The 19909-nt window shown below is 36.8% G+C and overlaps 1 protein-coding gene across 2 annotated transcripts in view; it reads right to left on the bottom strand.

Annotated features, from left to right (window-relative positions):
• The window catches only part of SLC24A2 (solute carrier family 24 member 2), a 105296-nt gene that overhangs the window by 47375 nt on the left and 38012 nt on the right, over positions 1 to 19909 (bottom strand). For both annotated transcript variants that reach the window (XM_062513129.1, XM_062513130.1), the window contains exons 2-3: positions 4055 to 4093; positions 2913 to 3021 (exon numbers count right to left, since the gene is read on the bottom strand). In XM_062513129.1, coding sequence (XP_062369113.1) covers positions 2913 to 3021; positions 4055 to 4093 — 148 coding nt within the window. The remainder of the gene's footprint in view (positions 1 to 2912; positions 3022 to 4054; positions 4094 to 19909) is intronic.

Below are 19909 nucleotides of genomic sequence, written 5' to 3'. Positions count from 1 at the left end.
ATGCTAGAGAAACGTGGAACAAGGAAATGCGACAAGGAGGAGGAGGATGTCAGGAGTATGCCCTAGTGCAGGGCTTGCCAGAGTCCCCAGGTATGTTAGTTTTGATAGACGCCTTTCAAATTCTTTTTTCTTTGAGAGTGGCATTTTTTAATGCTTTCATAAACCGTTCTTTTTCCACAAATCCAACAAATTCAGCAAATGATGCAATGTTTTCGACCTATTGATCTAAATCATTATCTGGGAGAAATACTGAGGAAATTTAAGCTGACTGAAGTAAGACTGAAAATTTTTATAACATCTTTCTGCTATTCCTTTGAGTCTGATCCAAACTTGCATCAAATTATTTGGAAAAAAACCCTTTAGCTTCCCAGGTCATGCAGCAGGTCCATCATCATTCATTACATGAGAGCAGCAGAGTTAATTGTCTTTGCTTACACAAAACTCAAAGCTATTGAGATTTTTTCAGTAGAGGAAAAGACAAGTAAATGGAGAGAGCCACATGGGCCAGAGAAGGCACCAGATAATCCTTTATATTTCTAGATCTTCCCAAATAATCGGTTTATAGAGCGAAGGACTACATTTCTCAGACACTTTTAATAAATACTATTTCTTTCAATTTGTAATAAGCAAATGCTATCAGCTTAAAAATTACTTAGCTGGCAAAAGACTCTTAAAATAAAGACGATGCACCAATTTGCTTCTTCAATGCCATTATACACAGATTAAAATATGAAAGCATGGGGAGAATTTGGTAGGTAAAATTCATACAGATCCAAATAGATAATTAATATTGTATACGGTGGGTACCCACATCCATATTCACACATACTTTTTAAGTGAATGTAAGATTAAAATACAATGACATCCAAATTTCTTAACTAGTATTACATGCCTTAACCAGACGCTGTATTTACATCAAATGAAATCACCTTTTCTTTCACAGAAGTTTGCAGAATAAACTGAATACAGACTAATTAATACAGACATATAAAACTTTAAAATCTCAGGAAAAAAACATGAGTGTGTTCAGTGGAGACATTCAGTACTCCTCATATTTGCCTTTCAAACTGACTGCAGTGCAAAAGATCTTGAAAGCTGAGTCTGTGGACAAATGAGCTGCTGCCTCAGAAAAGGTTAATAATGTGTGACCATATGAAACATGGATGCATTTTTATCAGATTTTTCCTACAGTCATAAGCTGGTTAATAAAAAGCTAAAACCAGAGTTCCATGTGCAGAAACAAATTATTGAATGAATTGCATTTTCATGCTCTTGTGAACTAAAATTTGAATTCTGTAAAGTCAGCAAAAGCTTGAAATACTGGCTTCTTTGTATATACCAACTTAAATATCTGCATATACATAGGCTATTTTCCAGCAGTTATTTGGCCACTTCTCCATGAAAGTTTTGCATTAAAATACAGTGTTTACTGTAAATGCAGGTAGATTCTTTTCCCACTTTGTAAATTTAACTCACTGTGTTAGTTTTAATGAAATGTGCAGATAATGAAATGGCTACTGCTTTGCACTTACTTGAAGGCCACAACATATTTCTATTCCCATTTTTTTTAAAGAATACTACTTCTAGGACAAATGTAAGACTTTGGAAAGGAAAAAATCTGTAAACAGTGAAGTCTTATGTGCAAAGAAACCCTGAAGAAAATGTTACTGAATTAATTAAAGTGAGATTTATGCACTGCAAACATGTCTATCAATCCACATTGATCTCAGTAGTTTTACAGACATAATGAAAACTAGGATTGAGTTATCTGACAAACAATTATAAGTAATACATAATTTTTAGAAGTGTAGGGCTTTTGTCTCTACCAAGATAAATTTCAGATTTCAAACCCCTTTTGTCCTTCACTGTCGTGAAGAGGAAAGCCTCTGGATCACACTACAGAGTACAAGCTTACTACTGCAGAAAAGTAGACAGGTCTGAACACTGAACAAGCTAAGTATGGGAAACAAGTGAAATAAACTTGAGCAACTGAAAAATATCTAAGAGATTACCTTATTCTCAATTTACATCAGGTTCAAATTGTTCTCCAGTCAACAATTCTAGCTTTCTTATAGTCTTCAATCTGTCATGTATGCTCATGTGAAGTGCTCTAAATAGTTTTTGACTACTGAAGTTTGAAAGGTCTGTCAGTAAAATTTTAGGTCCCTTTAGTACTTCCCTATTCCTTCACAAGTGCTATTTCTCAAGACATCTATTACTGCAGCAAGAGAAGTCCTACAGACACACAGACATCAAATAACACAAGGCCTTGAATTTTTTTGGTTCTACTAGAATTTGAGAGTCAGATCACCCCACAATTACAAAGCCAATATGGCTTTCCTGCCAGTTTCTCAGATCAAAGCAGTGGTCTTCTTGCTAATTTGTCTAAGAAATAATAAATCACACCACACTTGGATAAAGCAAGTAAACCATTTACATGCATGTCACACAGAGGTATGTTGGCTGCATTTTTATTAATGTCAGCATTAAACAACCTGAAGTCAAATCAACAGAATCTCTTTTCTACAACACACATGACAAATTATCCACCATTTTGACATTATTCTAAAATAAAATCAAAACCAGAGAGGAAAACAAACAAAAATCTTTATGAAAATACAGGACGATAGAGTTTGCGTAACTTTTACATTGCTGCTGACACCAGAAGAGAAGAGAATCAGTAGTTATGCATCAACCAAGTTTTAGTTTCACTGCAATGAACACATTTCCTAAGTCGAAAGTCTTGGTGGGAATATGTATATCACACCATAAAAGTGCAGAACTCTCTCAGGAAATCCAGACACACTCAGAAAAGACTGATGAAAGCAATAGTTTTGTGGAGAGAAAGGAAAAATAAGGCATTTGTTTTCTTTTGCATCAGGAAAGCAAAAAAAAAAAAATATTAGGCATACCTTCAGCAAGTGGGTCGAGTGTGTGAATCATGAGCTGGAAGATGCTGTTCCTCATTAGACTGTTGTGGAGAGATGCAGAGCTTCCTCCCCGCTGGAGACGTGGCTTGGTCTAGGGTAAAAAACATGGTGAAGAATTTAGGGTTTTTTTGTTGTTTCTGTGGAAAGATGTCTGAAACAGTATGAATTAATCTCATACCTCACTGCACAACAAAACATTTTGAAATATCGCCTATAGCAGATTATTTTAACAGAATTTATCACTCATTGCCATAAGTATAGACAATTTCTCAGGAGGACATGGATTGTAAGAACAACCATTAGTCTCCCAGGACTCAGGAAAAAACCATCGCAAAAAGAATCCTTCTTTGTGAAAACTCATAAAGCATTAAGAAAACTAAAATCTCATACTTGCATCAGGAAGAACTAATAATTAGTTTCTTTATAGAGCCTTTTGTCTGAATCCCTGAAGTAAGTTATAATTTTATTACTTCAGTACATTGAAAGTGTGCGTATGATCAAAACTGTGGAGAAAAAGGGCAGACAGTACTTTCTTTGATGGCACTCAGAAATACGCTCCTCACTTTGGCTCAATTCACTGGATTCTCATGGCAAAAAGAGATTGAGATTGTGGAAAGCAGTACAGACATCTACAGCAATGAATCTAATGTACAAGCATCCTTTGTGTGCTTGTAATGAAATATAAAACATATTCTGAGATTCTGTTCCTCATGCAATCATCTAGTACAATAACCAATGCACTGTATATATCTCACAGAGTAAGACTGTTTTGTGGTTGTTGGTTTCAATACAAAGCATAGTGAGAGCCAATAGGCTACTGACTAGAAAGACTCTGAAATCCAATTAGAGGGGTAAAAACAACACTGAAGAAAATAATATTTGGCAATAATACATGGATTAATCTTTGGTGTCATACACATAAAAATGATAAATTGTGGAAACCAATAAAGAAGCTAAATTCATTGTTTTATGTTTGGAAATAAATTATTTAAACTCTATAGCAGTATAGGAGGAAAAAGAAATCCCAGTAATTTAGAAAAATGTTGATGCATGCCAAAACAGTGTAAGGCTTGCCTCGCCACCCTCCTGAGAAACAAATGCTCAGATACATAATTACTGCCTACCGTCAAGGTTTGGTCATCCTTGTCTCCAGCATTAGGTGACTGCATGAATGGGAAAAAGAACAAAAAGAAGTGTCAGATGGAGCACATAGGGAATGACAGGCAGAAGAACATCACACATGTCTGTTCCTATGAATTCTGTTGTGATAGATTTTTGAACCACTCAAGGCATCCTACTGATCAAGCAAATCAGTAAATTCACACTGCAGTGTGCAAGCGTCTTTAACTCTTGTCAGTTTCTTGGACAGGAATTGTTGTCATTTCAGGGCCTGGCACAGCAGCTGGGCTGCAGATCACAATGTTCACTTCATACAAATTACCCAGGGAGCCAAACTCCCTGTACTGCAACCAGTTTGAGAGAGTGAAGACAGAAGACTAAACGCAACAAGAAAATCAGGGTTGAGCAACTGTTCCACAAGAAGCCTAAAAAGGAGTAAGCTTGGTGTTTTGCAGGAAGAGACTAGGCAAAGAAATGAAAAAATGTGCTTCAGTTTAACCACTCCCTACAAATTACCATTTACCTCCAACTGGCAGCTCTGATTAAGGGCAAGCAACATGGCACACACTGGCCATGAGGGAAAATGAGACTCTGAATGGGTGTTAAATTATTTTCTCCATTTCAAGGAATCTTCTTTATTGCTATGTAATACACAGAAAACAAATTACATCACCACTGTTCCAATGAACAAGTTCTCTCCCATTCAGTGAAACCCATTTTTTGGATACAATCAACAGTAATTTTTTGGGCATGCCTTTTGGGTTAATTAACCTTGAAGGTTAAGTACAAAGCAAGCAGCTATCAACAAACGCTGATGACAGAGAAAATCCCTTATGTTCCATAATAAATACAAGGATAACGAGAACCAAACTCTTTGTCAAAAATGTACTGCTAGAGCTCTATTAATTAAAAGAAAAGATAATCAGACAACAAAAACATCTTTGTTCTAATAAAAGAACTATCTGCTACCTCTAAAACAAATCTATACTTGTGTGAGAAAACAATATATGCTCTGTTGAAGAAAGCTATCACAAAAATAACTTTGAAAGGAATAAAAAGAAAAAGAAACAGAAAGAAAATACAAAATCTGTGTTCTAAAATATCATTTAAAAAGTAGATGCATCTTAGAAAATGGTCTAATGTGTACATATGTATGGTTATATATGATAAATGTTCATGTGTCTTTCAGATACAAACCCATGCAAATGAGCAAATCCACAATTTATATGTGAGTACTTTGAGGGACCTTCACAGAAAAAAATCCATCTCACAGCAAAATTTGCAAGAAAGCAAAAAAAAGGACAAGATGTGAAAAGCTTTTATTGTCTCCAAAAGAAAGCAGTTTAGGGTAGTTGAGTCCTAAAGATGAGTGACTATAGTTACAGAAGTAAAGTCTATGATGGATGAATGTGCAAAAGTTGAACTTGATTAGAAGTTAAAAAAAATTATCAGTCAGGACATTGATTATCTGAAGAAAAAAAAATCTATTTTTTATTTTTGATATTGAAAGATATCTGAGAACGCATAATTGATGAAACTGAGTAAATTGTACTTTCTACCTCACAAAGGTCTAAAGATTATCACTTTTCAAAATTTCATGTTGAAGGAAATACTTCTCATTTATTTGAAAAAGAATGGGATGAAGCTAAATGAATGCATAAAACCAGCTAGTCAATAATTTGCACCATATAATTTAATTAGTAAAAGATCATTATATAAAAAAGAGAAAGAATAATGAAACACATTTGCCATATGCATCAAAGAAAGAGAAGTGTGAAATAATTTAGTTATTTGCCAATACAAATTGGGGCATACACCATGAAATGGATTTTTAAAATTATTTTTTCCACATTAGCCATCCAATTGTTTCTGAGTTTAACTTTCCAGTCAAGTTATATTCTAGCAAAAGTATTCTGGAAAATTTCATAAACAGGAATGTAAACACTTGTTTGACATTCTGGTGATACTAAATACTTATATTTTCTGGATTATACCCTGGAGAAATAATAAAAAAACCCCTACCTTTAAATAGTGTCTTTAACTATGACAGTGAAAAATTCAGTTGTGTTGCTGTTTACAGTATTGGTTGGCATTTTGTCCACACCAGGATGGAAAATTAAATTATTTTACTACTGTTCACAGCAAGTTTAAAACATGGTCTTTGCTATTTAGTTTTGATATCGTACACTGCATGAGAAAATATCTTAAAGTATAATTTTTCCCTTGAGGAAACATTGAGTATTCAGGCATTTTATGCTGGCTTAACATGAGACAACACTTAAAAGCTGGTCCAGTTGGTGGGGTTTCTTTGCACTGGGAGCAAATACTTAATTTGTGGACACACTCAACAATGATATTTAAAAGAAAACACGTGTTTTCTGTAAAGATAGGTTTGTTCTTATATCATGGCAACTATTGCATGTTAGTTCCCTTAGGATCAGAAAAAGATGAAAGTTCCATGTATTATACAGTACAAATATTTCTGAAGGTTTTACTACTAAAAAATATCTTTTGGAATTATGTGTTTTAACTTCTTTAAAGTCATGAATTTATTATGATTCTGCAAAGTGAAAAAAATGCATTCTAGCATACCTTCTTATTCAAAAGTATTTGGGGAACAATCCGTTATTGTGTTTTTATCAGAATTATAAAATGATTAATCATTAGACAGATCCCTAATTTTTTTTAGAGAGAATTCACTGGAGTATTTGTTAGTTCTCCCATACCCCATAGCAGGACATAAGAATTTGTCCATCCTCCTGCCACCATCAATGATAATTTATTCAATCTTGCTTCAGATGAGCTGAAAGCCTTAAAACATTTTGTTTCAGGAAGAATACATAAAACATGTCTACTTGCTATGGAGAAATGGTTTCTGGTATTCTTTTCACACATCTCTCTTCCTCAGTGACCTAAGTTTATCAGTGATTGAGCCTGACAACGTCCTTGCCTTGTTTGGGAACACATATTGTTGAAAACCAGGCTTCTGATTTTTCTAACTTGTTCAAGAGGTGATGGCTCACTAAGTGCCTGGTGAGTCTCCCAGTGCTTTCCTTTGACATGCAGGGCATCATGACAGCTAGGAGCAGGATCTATAAAAAGCTCTAGGTATTTGACACCCAGCATCCTTGTTAACAAGAGATGGCTAGTAACTTGAATCATTTGTTAGAGTGTGTAGTCCACAACCAGAATCAGAGAGTTGATTGTCTGCAGCTCGAGCAGTTGTTGCACTAACTAAAGCTTCCATGTTAAAGGTTCAGTAGCCAGAAACAATCAGTGGACTGGACTGCCCATTCTTTTCTCCTAGCATGAGAAAAGCAAGTTGTCAAACAAAACCAAGTAAAAATGTAATGGGATTTCAACACCCTTTCTGCTCTGTGGGGTCACATCTCTTCTTAATAAATATTTTCCAAATATAATAATGAAAAGCTGTCAAAAATCAATCAATCAATCAATCAATCAATCAATCAAATAATCAATGAATCAATCATCTTTTCTAGGAATAATGACATTTAGGGACATTTGTTGGTTTGCAGTGTGGTTCTGAATGCAATATGGTGCCTCCAGTTGTGATACTATATGAGCCCAGACAGGAATTTGTATAATTGTCTCAAGATGCTTTCTAGCACAGGACTTCTCCTGCTCTCTCTTATGACTGCTTTAAAAAGTGGCATCTGGAAACAGCAACTTTACAGCTGGCAGTGAGTCACCACTTGTCAGTCCTCAAGTAAATTACAGAAGATAAGTTTTCTTGGAGCACTTTTCTAGGATTCTCTAATCTTACACCTAAGGTCTGTAGGGTTTTTTGCTAGATAGAACTGGAGAAAAACAACATAGATTCCAAAGGCAGCCGCTGAAGTAAATCTAGTTAACCTATGACATTTTAGTTAATTTCTAAAATCCAGTATCCTAAGGAGTACTAGTAATGTACTTGGAATAGAACTGTTCTGCATTTCTTTGAAATTATAAGGTAAGTCACATTAACACATAACTAAAATCCTAGCAACAAATTCAGCTAGGCAGATTTCAGAAATATGCCTAATAAGCTTACCGAGGGAACCAAAAAGTGAAGGTAATACTTTATCTAGTTTTCTTAATACATACATCTTTGAATTTTACCAAATTAGAATCCCTTAGAGCTCCTTTCTGTGTATACTCTAAAACAATCCAAAGTTATAACCTTTGTCTACCTGAGGGTTGGCTGGAAAGATCAAATCCTAGTGGTCCCAATATACTTAAATTAAAATTCGAGGTAGCCATGGAAATAAAAGTTGACCATCACCACCTACAGAACCTCTGTCAGATGCTGCAGTGAAGCTCGTACAACTTCATAACTGCAGGTGATGCACCTCATTATCCCACTCTCTAGATAATTTTTTGTAGAAAGGCTGTAAGTAGCTGCAAGGAAAAACCTCCGTATTTAAGCTATAGTAAACAGATGGTAGGGATTTTAACTTATATATTACTGCTTAGACATCAGTATCTGAATCGAAACCTTGGATCTAATTTAAAACAGAGGAAGAACAAGCTTTAGTAATCACACTGTAGAAAAATACTATAAAGTTTTCTTTCACTTTGCCTTCTTTCTTCTTTTAAACTGAGGTTGTAAAGTTGTTTTTCTTATCAAAATGAAGAATTTAAAAAATTAGAGGTTGAACTTCTAAAGACATTATCCTGGACCAAGATGGTCTGGCTTGTTTAGAGGCAGAGTGTGAAAGTTGTAGCTCTGGAAAAAGCAAAATGGCTTTTTAAATTCAGATCAGTTGTCTCTTTTATGCCCGTCTATTCATGCAATTACCCAATGTGCATACACATAGTGAATCCTCATAAATGTTTGGAAGAGATGCATCCTAGTTGATTTGAGCAGTGACAAATAGATGGTGTAAGCCATCAGTTGCTAAATCACATGCTAAAGTTAGGTCAACTGATTTAATTCCAGATATCTGCGCATCCCACTGTGTGAAATAAGGCTCCTCTAGTCAGACTGCATAACCAATTATATGGTATTTAGTTATTCATCATGTGTAAGTAAGAGTCTGCCCCATGTCTCTTACCTTTTCTGAACTTGCCTAAACTCAGGTATCTTTGGCTTAGGGTGGCAATGTAATAGCTCAAGCTTAAAGACTTCATGCGTTTTTAATCACCTTAGTGTCAGAAGTAATTACGCAGTTTAAAGCTGTCCCTCTTATCCTCATTTCAAGACTTACTAATGAAGTCACCTTTTGCTATTTTTTGAGTCAAATAATTTACCACCACAACTCTGTATGTCTGTGTAACTTCCAGGAGGGCAAAAGAATCCATAAATAAATAAATAAATAAATAAATAAATCTAGGTATGTAGAAGAGATGAATCCCTCTGCAAACAGCCCTGCGACGGCTCCCTGGCACCTCCTTTGAGATAAGAAAAACTACTTGTTTAGAATGACTCATTTTAGAAAAAACGTAAGCCCTTCTTCTTATCTTTTTAGAATATTATTGGTTAGGTTTCGTTCTTTATAATTGGTTGTCCCAAACAAAGAAAGATAATGTAGATGGCCAAAATATGTTAACCCTGTTTTCCATTGGTTTACTTGAGATCCCCCCAAACCCTATAAAAGTACACGTGTGATCCCCCATCTTTGGATTTGTAGCCTGCCCCCTTCATGGATGATAATACAGCCTGTGGAAAAAGTCTGAGCTGCTCTCCTGGTCTTTTTATGCCGGCTGGAAACTACAGGTTTCTGTGAGAAACCATGAAGCTGAGTGCCTGAAAGGCCAGAGCTCACAAACCTTGGAACTTTCCCCTGCCCAACAACAACAGGGCAGGGGGCACAAGAAAAAGTTACATAGGTACCTAGCAGTCATTTGATACACATGCAGAAAATGCATTCACAAGTGACACCATAAGTACTTCAGTATGGATTTATGTGGCTAACTTTAAAATATGTGGATTTAAAGTCTTTAATATGATGCTACTTCATCAACAACATTATGGGAGAAAGCATTAGTGACTGCTCCAAGTAAAAGTTCTTGAAACTTAAGAAATTTTGGAAGTAAAATCAGCTATGAAACAAGAAGCAAATTGTAAGGATGGGAATGGAAAGGTTTTAACCTGAACTGCAACTACACCATAGGAACTGCAACTACTGACAGGAAACGTTTGCTTTTCATTTCATGCAACTTAATCAAACATGAGTGGCTTAGTAAGAAGCCAGCAAAACAAGCATTTCTGGGTACTTTTCCTTGCCTAAATGCACGAAGGATCTGCTACAGATAATGGAGGTTTTGGAGTTTGCCTTAGAAGTGGTCACAATAATTCACAGAGGGGAAAATGTTTGACAAACCTCAACTGTGGCTGCTGCTATGCTGATTTGCAGCTCCTGAATAAATTTCACTGCAGTCAGTTGGCTGTATACTGCAGAGAATTCATCACACGGGCAAAAAGGCTGCAGTTTTATTGCCTTTCCACCTCCAGCACCCTGGAGATCCTGAAGGACAGCTCCAGTTGCAGAGAAGAAACCAGCCTGCACAGCCCACAGGGAGGAAATGCTGAATCAGTACATCCTCAGCTGCCCTCTCAGTCATGCCCCTGTTCCACCAACATCTGCTCACTTCTCTCATCTCATGGCTGCCTTTCCCCTCCAGGTGACTTTTTTGTTATCAGGATCTCTGCTGACTTTATTGTCAGCTGGCAGCAATGCCTGATTGAGCTCTCTAGATAGGGGCTGCAGAACCAATGAAGGCAAATGTGTGAGGGGCATATACAGTAATGAATGATGTTGGGAAAGCTAGCTGAGTATTGCCAACAGTGGATGTTTCCCACAGTGCTAGAAAGGGACAGAGAATGGAACATAGAACACTGGCCAAAGCCTTGGCTATCTTGTGGGACTATCTTTTCCATGAAACAATAATAACATTTAAAGTGGTCTAACTCACACTGAAAAGTCGGTCTAAAGGAAAGCATCACCAATACAGCTAGTATTCAGGTACAAATGTTTCAAACAACTGTCTTTCAAAGCAAAAAATCATCATCCCTGAGAGCATTCTGGCAGCTATGGGCTGCAATAACATGAGTATTAGTTTTACTCCTGTCTAATAGACAAAATCTAGCTGTCAGCTTATGTTCTTCCATTTCCCCATTTGTTAACTAGGAATAGAGACACTGTTTGTAAAGAATTTGGTTCTTATGGAAAGAGCTGATTGCTTCAGGGGCAGGTAACTGGGTATGACTGCCCTCTCTACAGCAATTAACTGTGCTGGTTTGGGTTTTGCATCTCCTGCTGAGCACAACATCAAGGTTCATTTCAATAAGCTGCAAAGCAAATCTTTGATAGCAGCATCTCCAATAGTTATAGGTAAAGGATCAAAATGTACCTCCTACAGTGTCTTGTTACCTAACAAGCATCTAAGATTTTTAAATTTTTTGCATTATTATGTCTCTAACAAGTCTGAACCTATGGGTTTACAAGATTATATGAGAATCCATGTAATCAAAACACTTGTGCTTTTTACATCCTATAGAATGTTAGACTAGTTCCTCACATTGTAAGAGGAAACAAATGAAAATATGATGGTTTAATTATTTTCATTCATACACTAACTGGTTTACAATATGAACAGTTTTACAATGTGAACAGTTTTACAATGTAAAACTAGATATCATGTCCAAAGCAAAGTATTACTAACAGAAAGTATCTTAATTTTACCTATTTGACTAAAGAGTATTTCAGGCTCACTGTCCTCCTAACTGACACTGAATACCATCTGCCTCTATGTTAATCCTTCAGATAACAATTTTCAGCTTTTCCATTACTGTCTCTTAGGTCCTTATAATCAAATAGAACATGGAAATACCATCTAAGGTTTGTCCTATACCTGGTGTAGGGGTAAGAAATAATAGGGAGAAAATACTTTCTGAAGAAATAAAGAAGAAATTTTACAGAAGAACCTGAAGATAAGAAATCAGCACTATACTGAAAATGTGCCTGATGGAGCTAATGGACAGAAAAGCAATTCAGATTTCATCTACAACCATAAAATAAAACAAAAGTGCTTTCTTCAAATTAGGGGGGGGCGGGGGGGAGAGGACTGCATTAGCTTCTGTCTTACTCTGATTACACCTGCTTTCAATTATTTTTCTACAATGTTCTGCTTGGCATTTAGAGGAAAGAGATCTAAGATTTGTGGCTTGGAACTCAAGAGCATCCCTGCCTGCTGGGATTCTGGAGACCACCAGATGTGTTCTGGACAATCTGCAGTATATATGCGCCAGGTTACTTTTAATTCCTTTAGAGCTAAGAGATAAAACTGAGGCAGAAAGACCTAAATGACAGTGCTCTTCCTAAATTAAAGGTTACAACATTCAGACCTTAAATCAGATCCCCCCCTATTTTGGCTTTCAATCATCAGGGAAATTGTCCTTCATGGCATAGCTGAGGATAGACAGAAAATCTTTGTGCTCACCTTCCTTCATCAGTCTGCTATTTCACACTGCCTTTCACACTACTGATTTGTCCATACAACTATGACTCAGATGCCTGCAGGGAAACCATGGCCAGTGCAGAAGCAGTGGCTCTGTTGCTCTTCTCTGAAAAGTCTTGTCTACCCAAAACTGCTTCCTAAATAATATTTAAGATAAACATACAGCTCCAAGGATATTTCCCCTTGTGATCAAAGAGAATAAGGCAATGGGGAAAGCAGATGTGGTGGAGTCAGGAAGGATTTACATGGATGTAATAGGAGACCATAGCAACAAGAAAGCATGGTGAAGTAGTGAGGGTGGCAGCCTCAGCAGCTATAGGTACTACTGAGGTGCAGCTTTTAGCTGTGTTTCACCTCTTATCCCATTTACAGCCTATGGCAAAAGCATTTATTCACCTGTAAGCTGCCAGATAAGCTACACTGCAAAACATGAAATTTCTCTGAGACATTTGCTCAGAAATGTTATTTTGGACACCAGCCAAAATCACAGTCTGCAAGGTCTTTCAACTAGCAAGAGAAGAGAAACTCACAGTAACTCCATCCATCTTTTATGTAATTCCATTCTACTACAATAAAAATTGAAGTCTGATATCTAGAAGTCTGCAGACTTTAACTGTAGAAGTCACATGCACAAGACCATGCCATTACCCCCAGCTGTAAGCATCCTTTTAGCCATCAGTTACTGCTCAAATGCACAGTCTGCCTCTGTCATAAATCACAGAATCACAGAATATGCTGTGTTGGAAGGCACACACAAGGATCATGAAGTCCAACTCCTGCCCTGTACAGCACCATTCCCAAGAGTCACACCATGTGCCTGAGAACACTGTCCAAATGCTTCTTCAGCTCTGTCCTGGGGAGCTGTTCTGGTGTCAAACCACCCTTGGGATGAAGTACCTTTTCCTGATAACCCACCTAAAGCTTCCCTGACACAGCTTCAGGCCTCAGCTCTTGTCACTGGTCACCACGAGGTAGAGATCAGTGCCTGGCCCTCTGCTTCCTCTTGAGAGGAAGTTGTACACAGTGATGAGGTCTTTTCCTCTCAAGAACCTGTGCTTCTTTCATTGTATCTTTCCTGATGCCTTTTTAAAACTCCTATCTCATTGTCAGGCACATCACACAATGTCCATGGAAACCCAGCCCATCAGGAACACTTCTGTTTCAGGGACTGGCACACCTCTGTATCTGAGAGAGATGCTCCCACTGTTTCAGCTATCTGCTTTCAATAAGAAGTATGGTCATAACTATCTGCACTTAGCAACAAGAGGACTATTACATCCCACTGCTTCCAAGAGTCCCCAGCCCAAACACTCTTTCTTCAATGTCAAAGGTACACCAAATGGCAGGATCAGGGATTTTTTAACAAAAACTACACCCTTGCATTGAGTGAAGTCACCCAAGACAGAGGGGATTTGAAACTAAGAGCTGAACTTGCACAGTGAAGCTGGGTCCTCATACTGAAACACACTGAGTATGAATTCTAGTAAGACAAATAAGAATATTTTCTGAGCCTTAGTATATGCATTTGTGGATTATTTAATAGTTCCTGTGTGTAACTCCAGTTCCTGTGGCTAGATTCTAGATTACGATGTTTTTAGTTTTAACATCCAAAAATAAATCTGTTTCCAGGTAGTGCACATACTGCTGGATTTACAAAATATCTGGTTGCTCCAGGAGCGAACAACCTAGTTCCCAGGATACAATTTTAATACAATTAAATTAGTCATAAAAAGAAAACATTTAGTTAATGTGAAACAGAAATCACTATAAGCTGTGCAGTGTTTATCCATCTGGAAGTAATGCACAAACTGGAAAACTCCCATTGCTATTGAATCTACATACTTCTAGTACAACATGATTTTGCAATCACTCTGCAAGCATGTAAAAATTTCAGTGAACAATGCACACGTGACTCTTTTCACAATATTCACCTAAGATTTAGATAATTGCCATCTGTTTTTAGCTAAATTGTCATTCAACATAGTTCCTTCATGTGGGAGTTTGTCAGTATCCAATCAGGATTTTTTGAATTTAAGTTACTTTTTATTATATGGGGTTCCATACATGGTCTTTTACATTAACCTTTTGTGCTTGTAATGCTGACCAAGAGAGTCAAAGGAATAAATATATTTGAATCTTGTAGAGTCATCTTTTCACTTGTAAAACTGTGTGTGGGCAGAATGAGGAGAAACACAAATTAGAACTCCCAAAGTCTGCCTGCCTCCGGTTTGTTTTACTGGCAGTTTTATAATAGACATCTCTGTGTATGTACATTTTTAATATGCTCCATGAATAGTATTCCTGCAGTTGCTCTGTGGATGACAATGGTGATACCTGAAGTAGAAGTGCTTGTTTTATTAAAATATTTTTTTGTTTGTTTTTTGAAAGGGACAGAATCATCAGTTCTGTCACTGTTCAATTCCTGCTAGCAGGGTTTTTTTTGTAAACTGAACTCTTCTATTTACAATCACAGAAATATCCTCTCAAACCAATCATGTCATTCAATATTCTAGTTAAATCTGAAGTATTGAAATGTCTGCATTCTAGTTCACAGAGATTTAGCAAGTAAATAACAAAAATTAAGAAGATCAGGTAAAATCATAATCTTAATTAAAAAATAACAAGTACAGGGGACACTGGCATAGGCCCAACAGATCAAAACTAATATTGGCTCAAAGTCTGATTTCACACCACTTGGAATTAATTTCATGGCATTAGCATAAACTGAATTAATTGAGAGCATGATCTGATGATGCATGCAGGAATAGAGGTGATATTTATTCCACAGCATGCTGAAAGAAGGTGTCCATCTTGTATTTTGTTAGATATGGAGGAAATATACAGTGAAAACAAAAGACACATCTTGCAATGCAAATTACAGTTTTTATTATGGTGATAATAAAGTTTATCTGTAGGATGTGCTCCTTTTTCACATCTTTTCCCAGACCTCTCCTGACAACAGCTTTTGAAATCATACAGTCAGGCTCTACTTTCTCTCTGCAGATTGTTGGGATTTTGACAGCTTAGCCTGGAGCCTCTCCCAGCAAACAGCCTGATGCAAAAACTTGAAGACTTTGGTGTGGTTTAAAGTCACAAGTGTCAGACACACAACACTGAGAGCTGGGAAGACTGAGGGCTCAGGATCGAGTTACTCACCCTAGCAAGCCCCACCAAACTGCACTGATGATCTGGAGACTTCAACTGCTCCAACAAGACCAATTGCCCAAATATTTATGCAAAAAGCATTTAAGCCCCTTCATATCCTACCTATGCTAGTCAACTCTGACAGTAATATCTGTTTAAAAAAAATAAATACACAATTAAAATTGCTTTCCTAAGGCTGTAGCAAATTATGGCAAGTTTCTCCCAGATAAAGAGAATTCCCAACCACAGCAGCCAGAGCAGCTTCACACACCACCAAGCAGTCACGCTGTGGCTCAGCCACGTGCCACACCACTCACTGCTTTCACTCCTGGCCTCCACCACAGTCAGAGTCACAGCAAGTAAGGACAACATTATAAACTACTCTCTGAGCTCATTAAAGGATGGCAAAGCAGGAACTATAACAGGATTCCAACCCTTTCATGTCTCATTTCTAGCTGAAGGCTTGTTCTGGTTGGGTATAAACAAGAGCTGCTCCTGTCTGCTGGATTAGTTACGCCCATCCGTGAAAAAAGGTCTGGAGAATCGACCTGGGTGACTGCAGATTTTGTCGTACTAACAGAATCTATCACAGCATTTCCAACCCCTAGCAATATTTTGGGCACAACTAGAGAATATCAAAATACAGATTTGCATGGGGATGGACTGGTCATTTCACCAAAAGACTTGGGAGCTAAGGGCTAACATAGAATCAACATTTTTGTACACCCTTTGGAAAAACTGCTCTCCCGATTCTTATTAGTTCTGTGGAGAAGCTACATATATTAATTCCATTGATGGAAACAAATTGTCTAACACAACTATACCAGCTTAATTTGCAATTGTATATAATACAGAAGAACTCATTCTTTGGTTTAGGCTACATAAAATGACTTGGTATCTTGGATGAAAACAAGGCAAGATATGGAAAACTAAACCAGACACAATGCTGCCAACACATAGAAAGCACAAATTTTGTGTGCTTCAAGTAAATGTGCTACCCAGAGAATCAGTGGTGCATTCCTCTTACCTATCTTCTTATAAAATAAAAGATCAAATGACTGTCTACGGTTTCTGTCTATAAAGTGTTCTTTTTTCTGCTTGAGAAGCAATTACAGATCATGGGGCAGGCTGAATTCTAATCACTGATTTTTGGGGGGCAGGCACTTTTATCTCTCAGAAAGACGGGATAGAAATCTTCCAGAGAAATGTAGACCTGTTGGCTAAATCCTTCAAACCATGAGTTCCCAAAGAAGACTAATCCTGAGATCTATGGTTGCATCTTTTTCTACAAAAGCCATAGTGATTATGAAACATTTGTGGCACAAGTAAATTATAAGTATGCCTTCCAGGACCATGAAAGAATACCCAACAAAGGGGCCTTTGTATGTCTCTGATGAAGGTGCTGTGCATTTCCTAATAAGAAAGACACTGTGTATCTTGTAGCTAAAGACATTAAGTATATCAGAACATCAAAAGAACCAGAAGTAGAAATGCTCCTAATAAACAAAATCTAAACACTTCTGCAAAAAAGAAGTCATGTTACACTCAGAGTTGTAAAAATCTGATGTGGCATTGTGGATTATACTCTCATAAAATGCATTTAGGAAGAGAAGTTCTTTTCATTGGCATCACCGCACTATGGATTGCCTATAATCATACCCTGCTTGCTATTTAATTGAAATAGAGTGATTTAACGCCTTTGCAGCAAGTCTTTCATTATCAATTTTCATGTAACTCTTCCAAGAGATAATTGGAGCATTAATTTGTTTAATTACTTCAGGCATTTTGTCTCTCAAAATGTGTATCCTTCTACGGAGAGGAGAATTAGAATAATTTCTGCACTTTGTTTTTGTCATCTAGGACCTCACAGTTTTCTGTGATGTCTGCATGCCTGACTTTTGTAGAAAAAAATTCAATTTTCAATACATTCAATTTTCTTAATTCATTTGTTCCCTTATTTCAATAGCTGAAGAGAAATCTTGCTCTATGATCTAAATTTTATGAACTTCTTTCTTCTGGTGAAAAAAAGTATTTCATCTTCTAGGCCATTTATCTCCTCTAAATTTGCCTTATTTATCACTTACTCAAAGACATGCCTAGTGCCGACTGCCTAAGATTCTACTGACTACAGAAACTGTGAAGGTGAATCTCAGTTTACTTTATAAAGTGCAATTTTTGCTGCTTTATCCTTGTGAGGATAACCATGTAAACGTAGATAGGCATAAATCACTTATTAGGACTAAACAAGTTAAAGCAAGAGTAATTTCAGAATTAAAGGGCTGAGCATGGTTGTGTGGCAATATGAAAGAACTAATCTAGTATACACTGAGAAGCAAACCTTCTTCTTGTATATTATATCACCTATTTTTGTATTTATCTCCCCCAAGGTATCAGCAAAACTTTTTCAGCAATGACTGCACCCAGACCAATGGCTCCTTAAAAGTTTATGGGTAAAAGGTATTGGCTTCTTCATAGCTGCTTTTTCTTAGTTTCTTAGGTTCTTCTAAGGGAAACTTCAGCTTTCAGTAGTACATGACTCACTCTCACACATTAACAAAAAAAATTACCTTTTCCTACATCTTTTTAAAGTTCTTTAAAGATAATTACAATTTTAGGGTCTTAAACAGAAATAAACCCATTTCGCATGCTTATTTCAGAATCTCCTGCAGAAAAGGCATGATTCAGGACTCTTAGTCTGGTTCTGTTTTGGTCTTCAGTCTGATACTCTCAGGACCAATTAATTGTGCGAGATATTTTCCCCCTCAACGCTTTCTGAATAAATTTTATTTCTTTCTTTCTTTTTCGTTTGTAAGCTTTATAGCACCAACATATTCACTGTCTTGTCTTGCATTTTTCTGTAAAATTGCCAGATTTTCTGCAATGTCTGTCACTGATTTTAGGACTAAAAGTTACATGAACTTTGCTATGGTCAGAAAGATGTGATAGAACTTTAAATACCTGGAAGGAAGGAAAATGCCATGCAGTGCAAATCTCACTTCTACACAAGAGATAGACAGAACTACTCTGCTGGCAGTGAATTTTTCTGGTGTTTTTTTTTTTTTTTTGAAGTGTCATGGAGAGATGCAATTTTGACCCCTGTTGGCTCACCCTAAAATGTATACATTTATTCTACTTGAGCCAGAATATACTGCAGCAATGGTTGGTCATTCTCTCCTCCCTGAACTACACCACTGAATGAAAGAAACATATGGGAAAAAAAGCCTATAAAAATACCCAGCAAACAAACAGCTGTTAGTGTTAAATAAAAAAAAAAGAAGCTTGTCAACTAGAGAGCCCTGAACAGTGAGAAATGATCAAGTTTCATAACTAGTTTTCATAACTAACTCTTCATTACACCTTTTCAAGTAACTCCACTCCAAGATGTTTTAAGGCTATTGTTCTAAGTGCTCCAGCCAGACGTGTTGTCATAAGGCAAAACTCTCATGAACATCAGTTTTGAACCAAGAATGACAATATTTAGGGACTTAATATCAACTTCAAGGTCAAGAAGACTTTGTCTAGTATAAATAAATCAATATCATAAAGCAAAAAAAAAAGAAAAGCAAGGTTAGAATACACAAATGGAAGGTCACCTAGCAGGTGATAACAGGGGATAACAGCACTGAGCAGTGTAACTTTATCCCTGGGAAAACCATAGCAAACTAGGGGAGATGTATTGTAGAGTACATGTGAAGAGCTGGATTTCAGAATTCAGATGCAGTTGGACAGACTTTGTAGCCTGATATTCCTGCTCTAGGTGATGACTCCTCTACTTCATCAGTGTCACCAAAACCCACAGGTTTTAAATAAATACAGTTTTAATTAACATCTACCACACAAATCCATTTATTTTTTGGCTAGCATGAATGCAAATGGAGCAAAAATCCTTAGCACAGAACTGAGTGGAATGCAATAAGGTAGTTTTTCTAGGCTAACTGGCTCCCCTTGGGAATTTGTTGCACTTTCTGTCTTCTGCAATATTTTTGTAACCACAGAATGGCTGTCTTGAAGATCCTTAAAGATCAGGCAACTCACTAAGGGGCTCATACAAGTAAGAGTTTTTGGGACTGAGCTCATAATTTTTAATAGCAAATACATTAGGATTTTATAAGCTCAAAAAGGCTTGTGAGACTAATAATCCATAAAGCCTATTAAGCTATTAAGGTGACCAAATAAAGCATCTGCATTTTGATCTGTCTCCAATCTAAATGCTCAGCATGAAGCCTCCTTAGAGATATAAAGAAGGCTGAAGAAAT

The sequence above is a fragment of the Cinclus cinclus genome, chromosome Z (genome assembly GCF_963662255.1).
Source record: "Cinclus cinclus chromosome Z, bCinCin1.1, whole genome shotgun sequence".
Lineage (NCBI taxonomy): Eukaryota > Metazoa > Chordata > Aves > Passeriformes > Cinclidae > Cinclus > Cinclus cinclus.
This window is presented reverse-complemented; position numbering and strand designations above follow the sequence as displayed.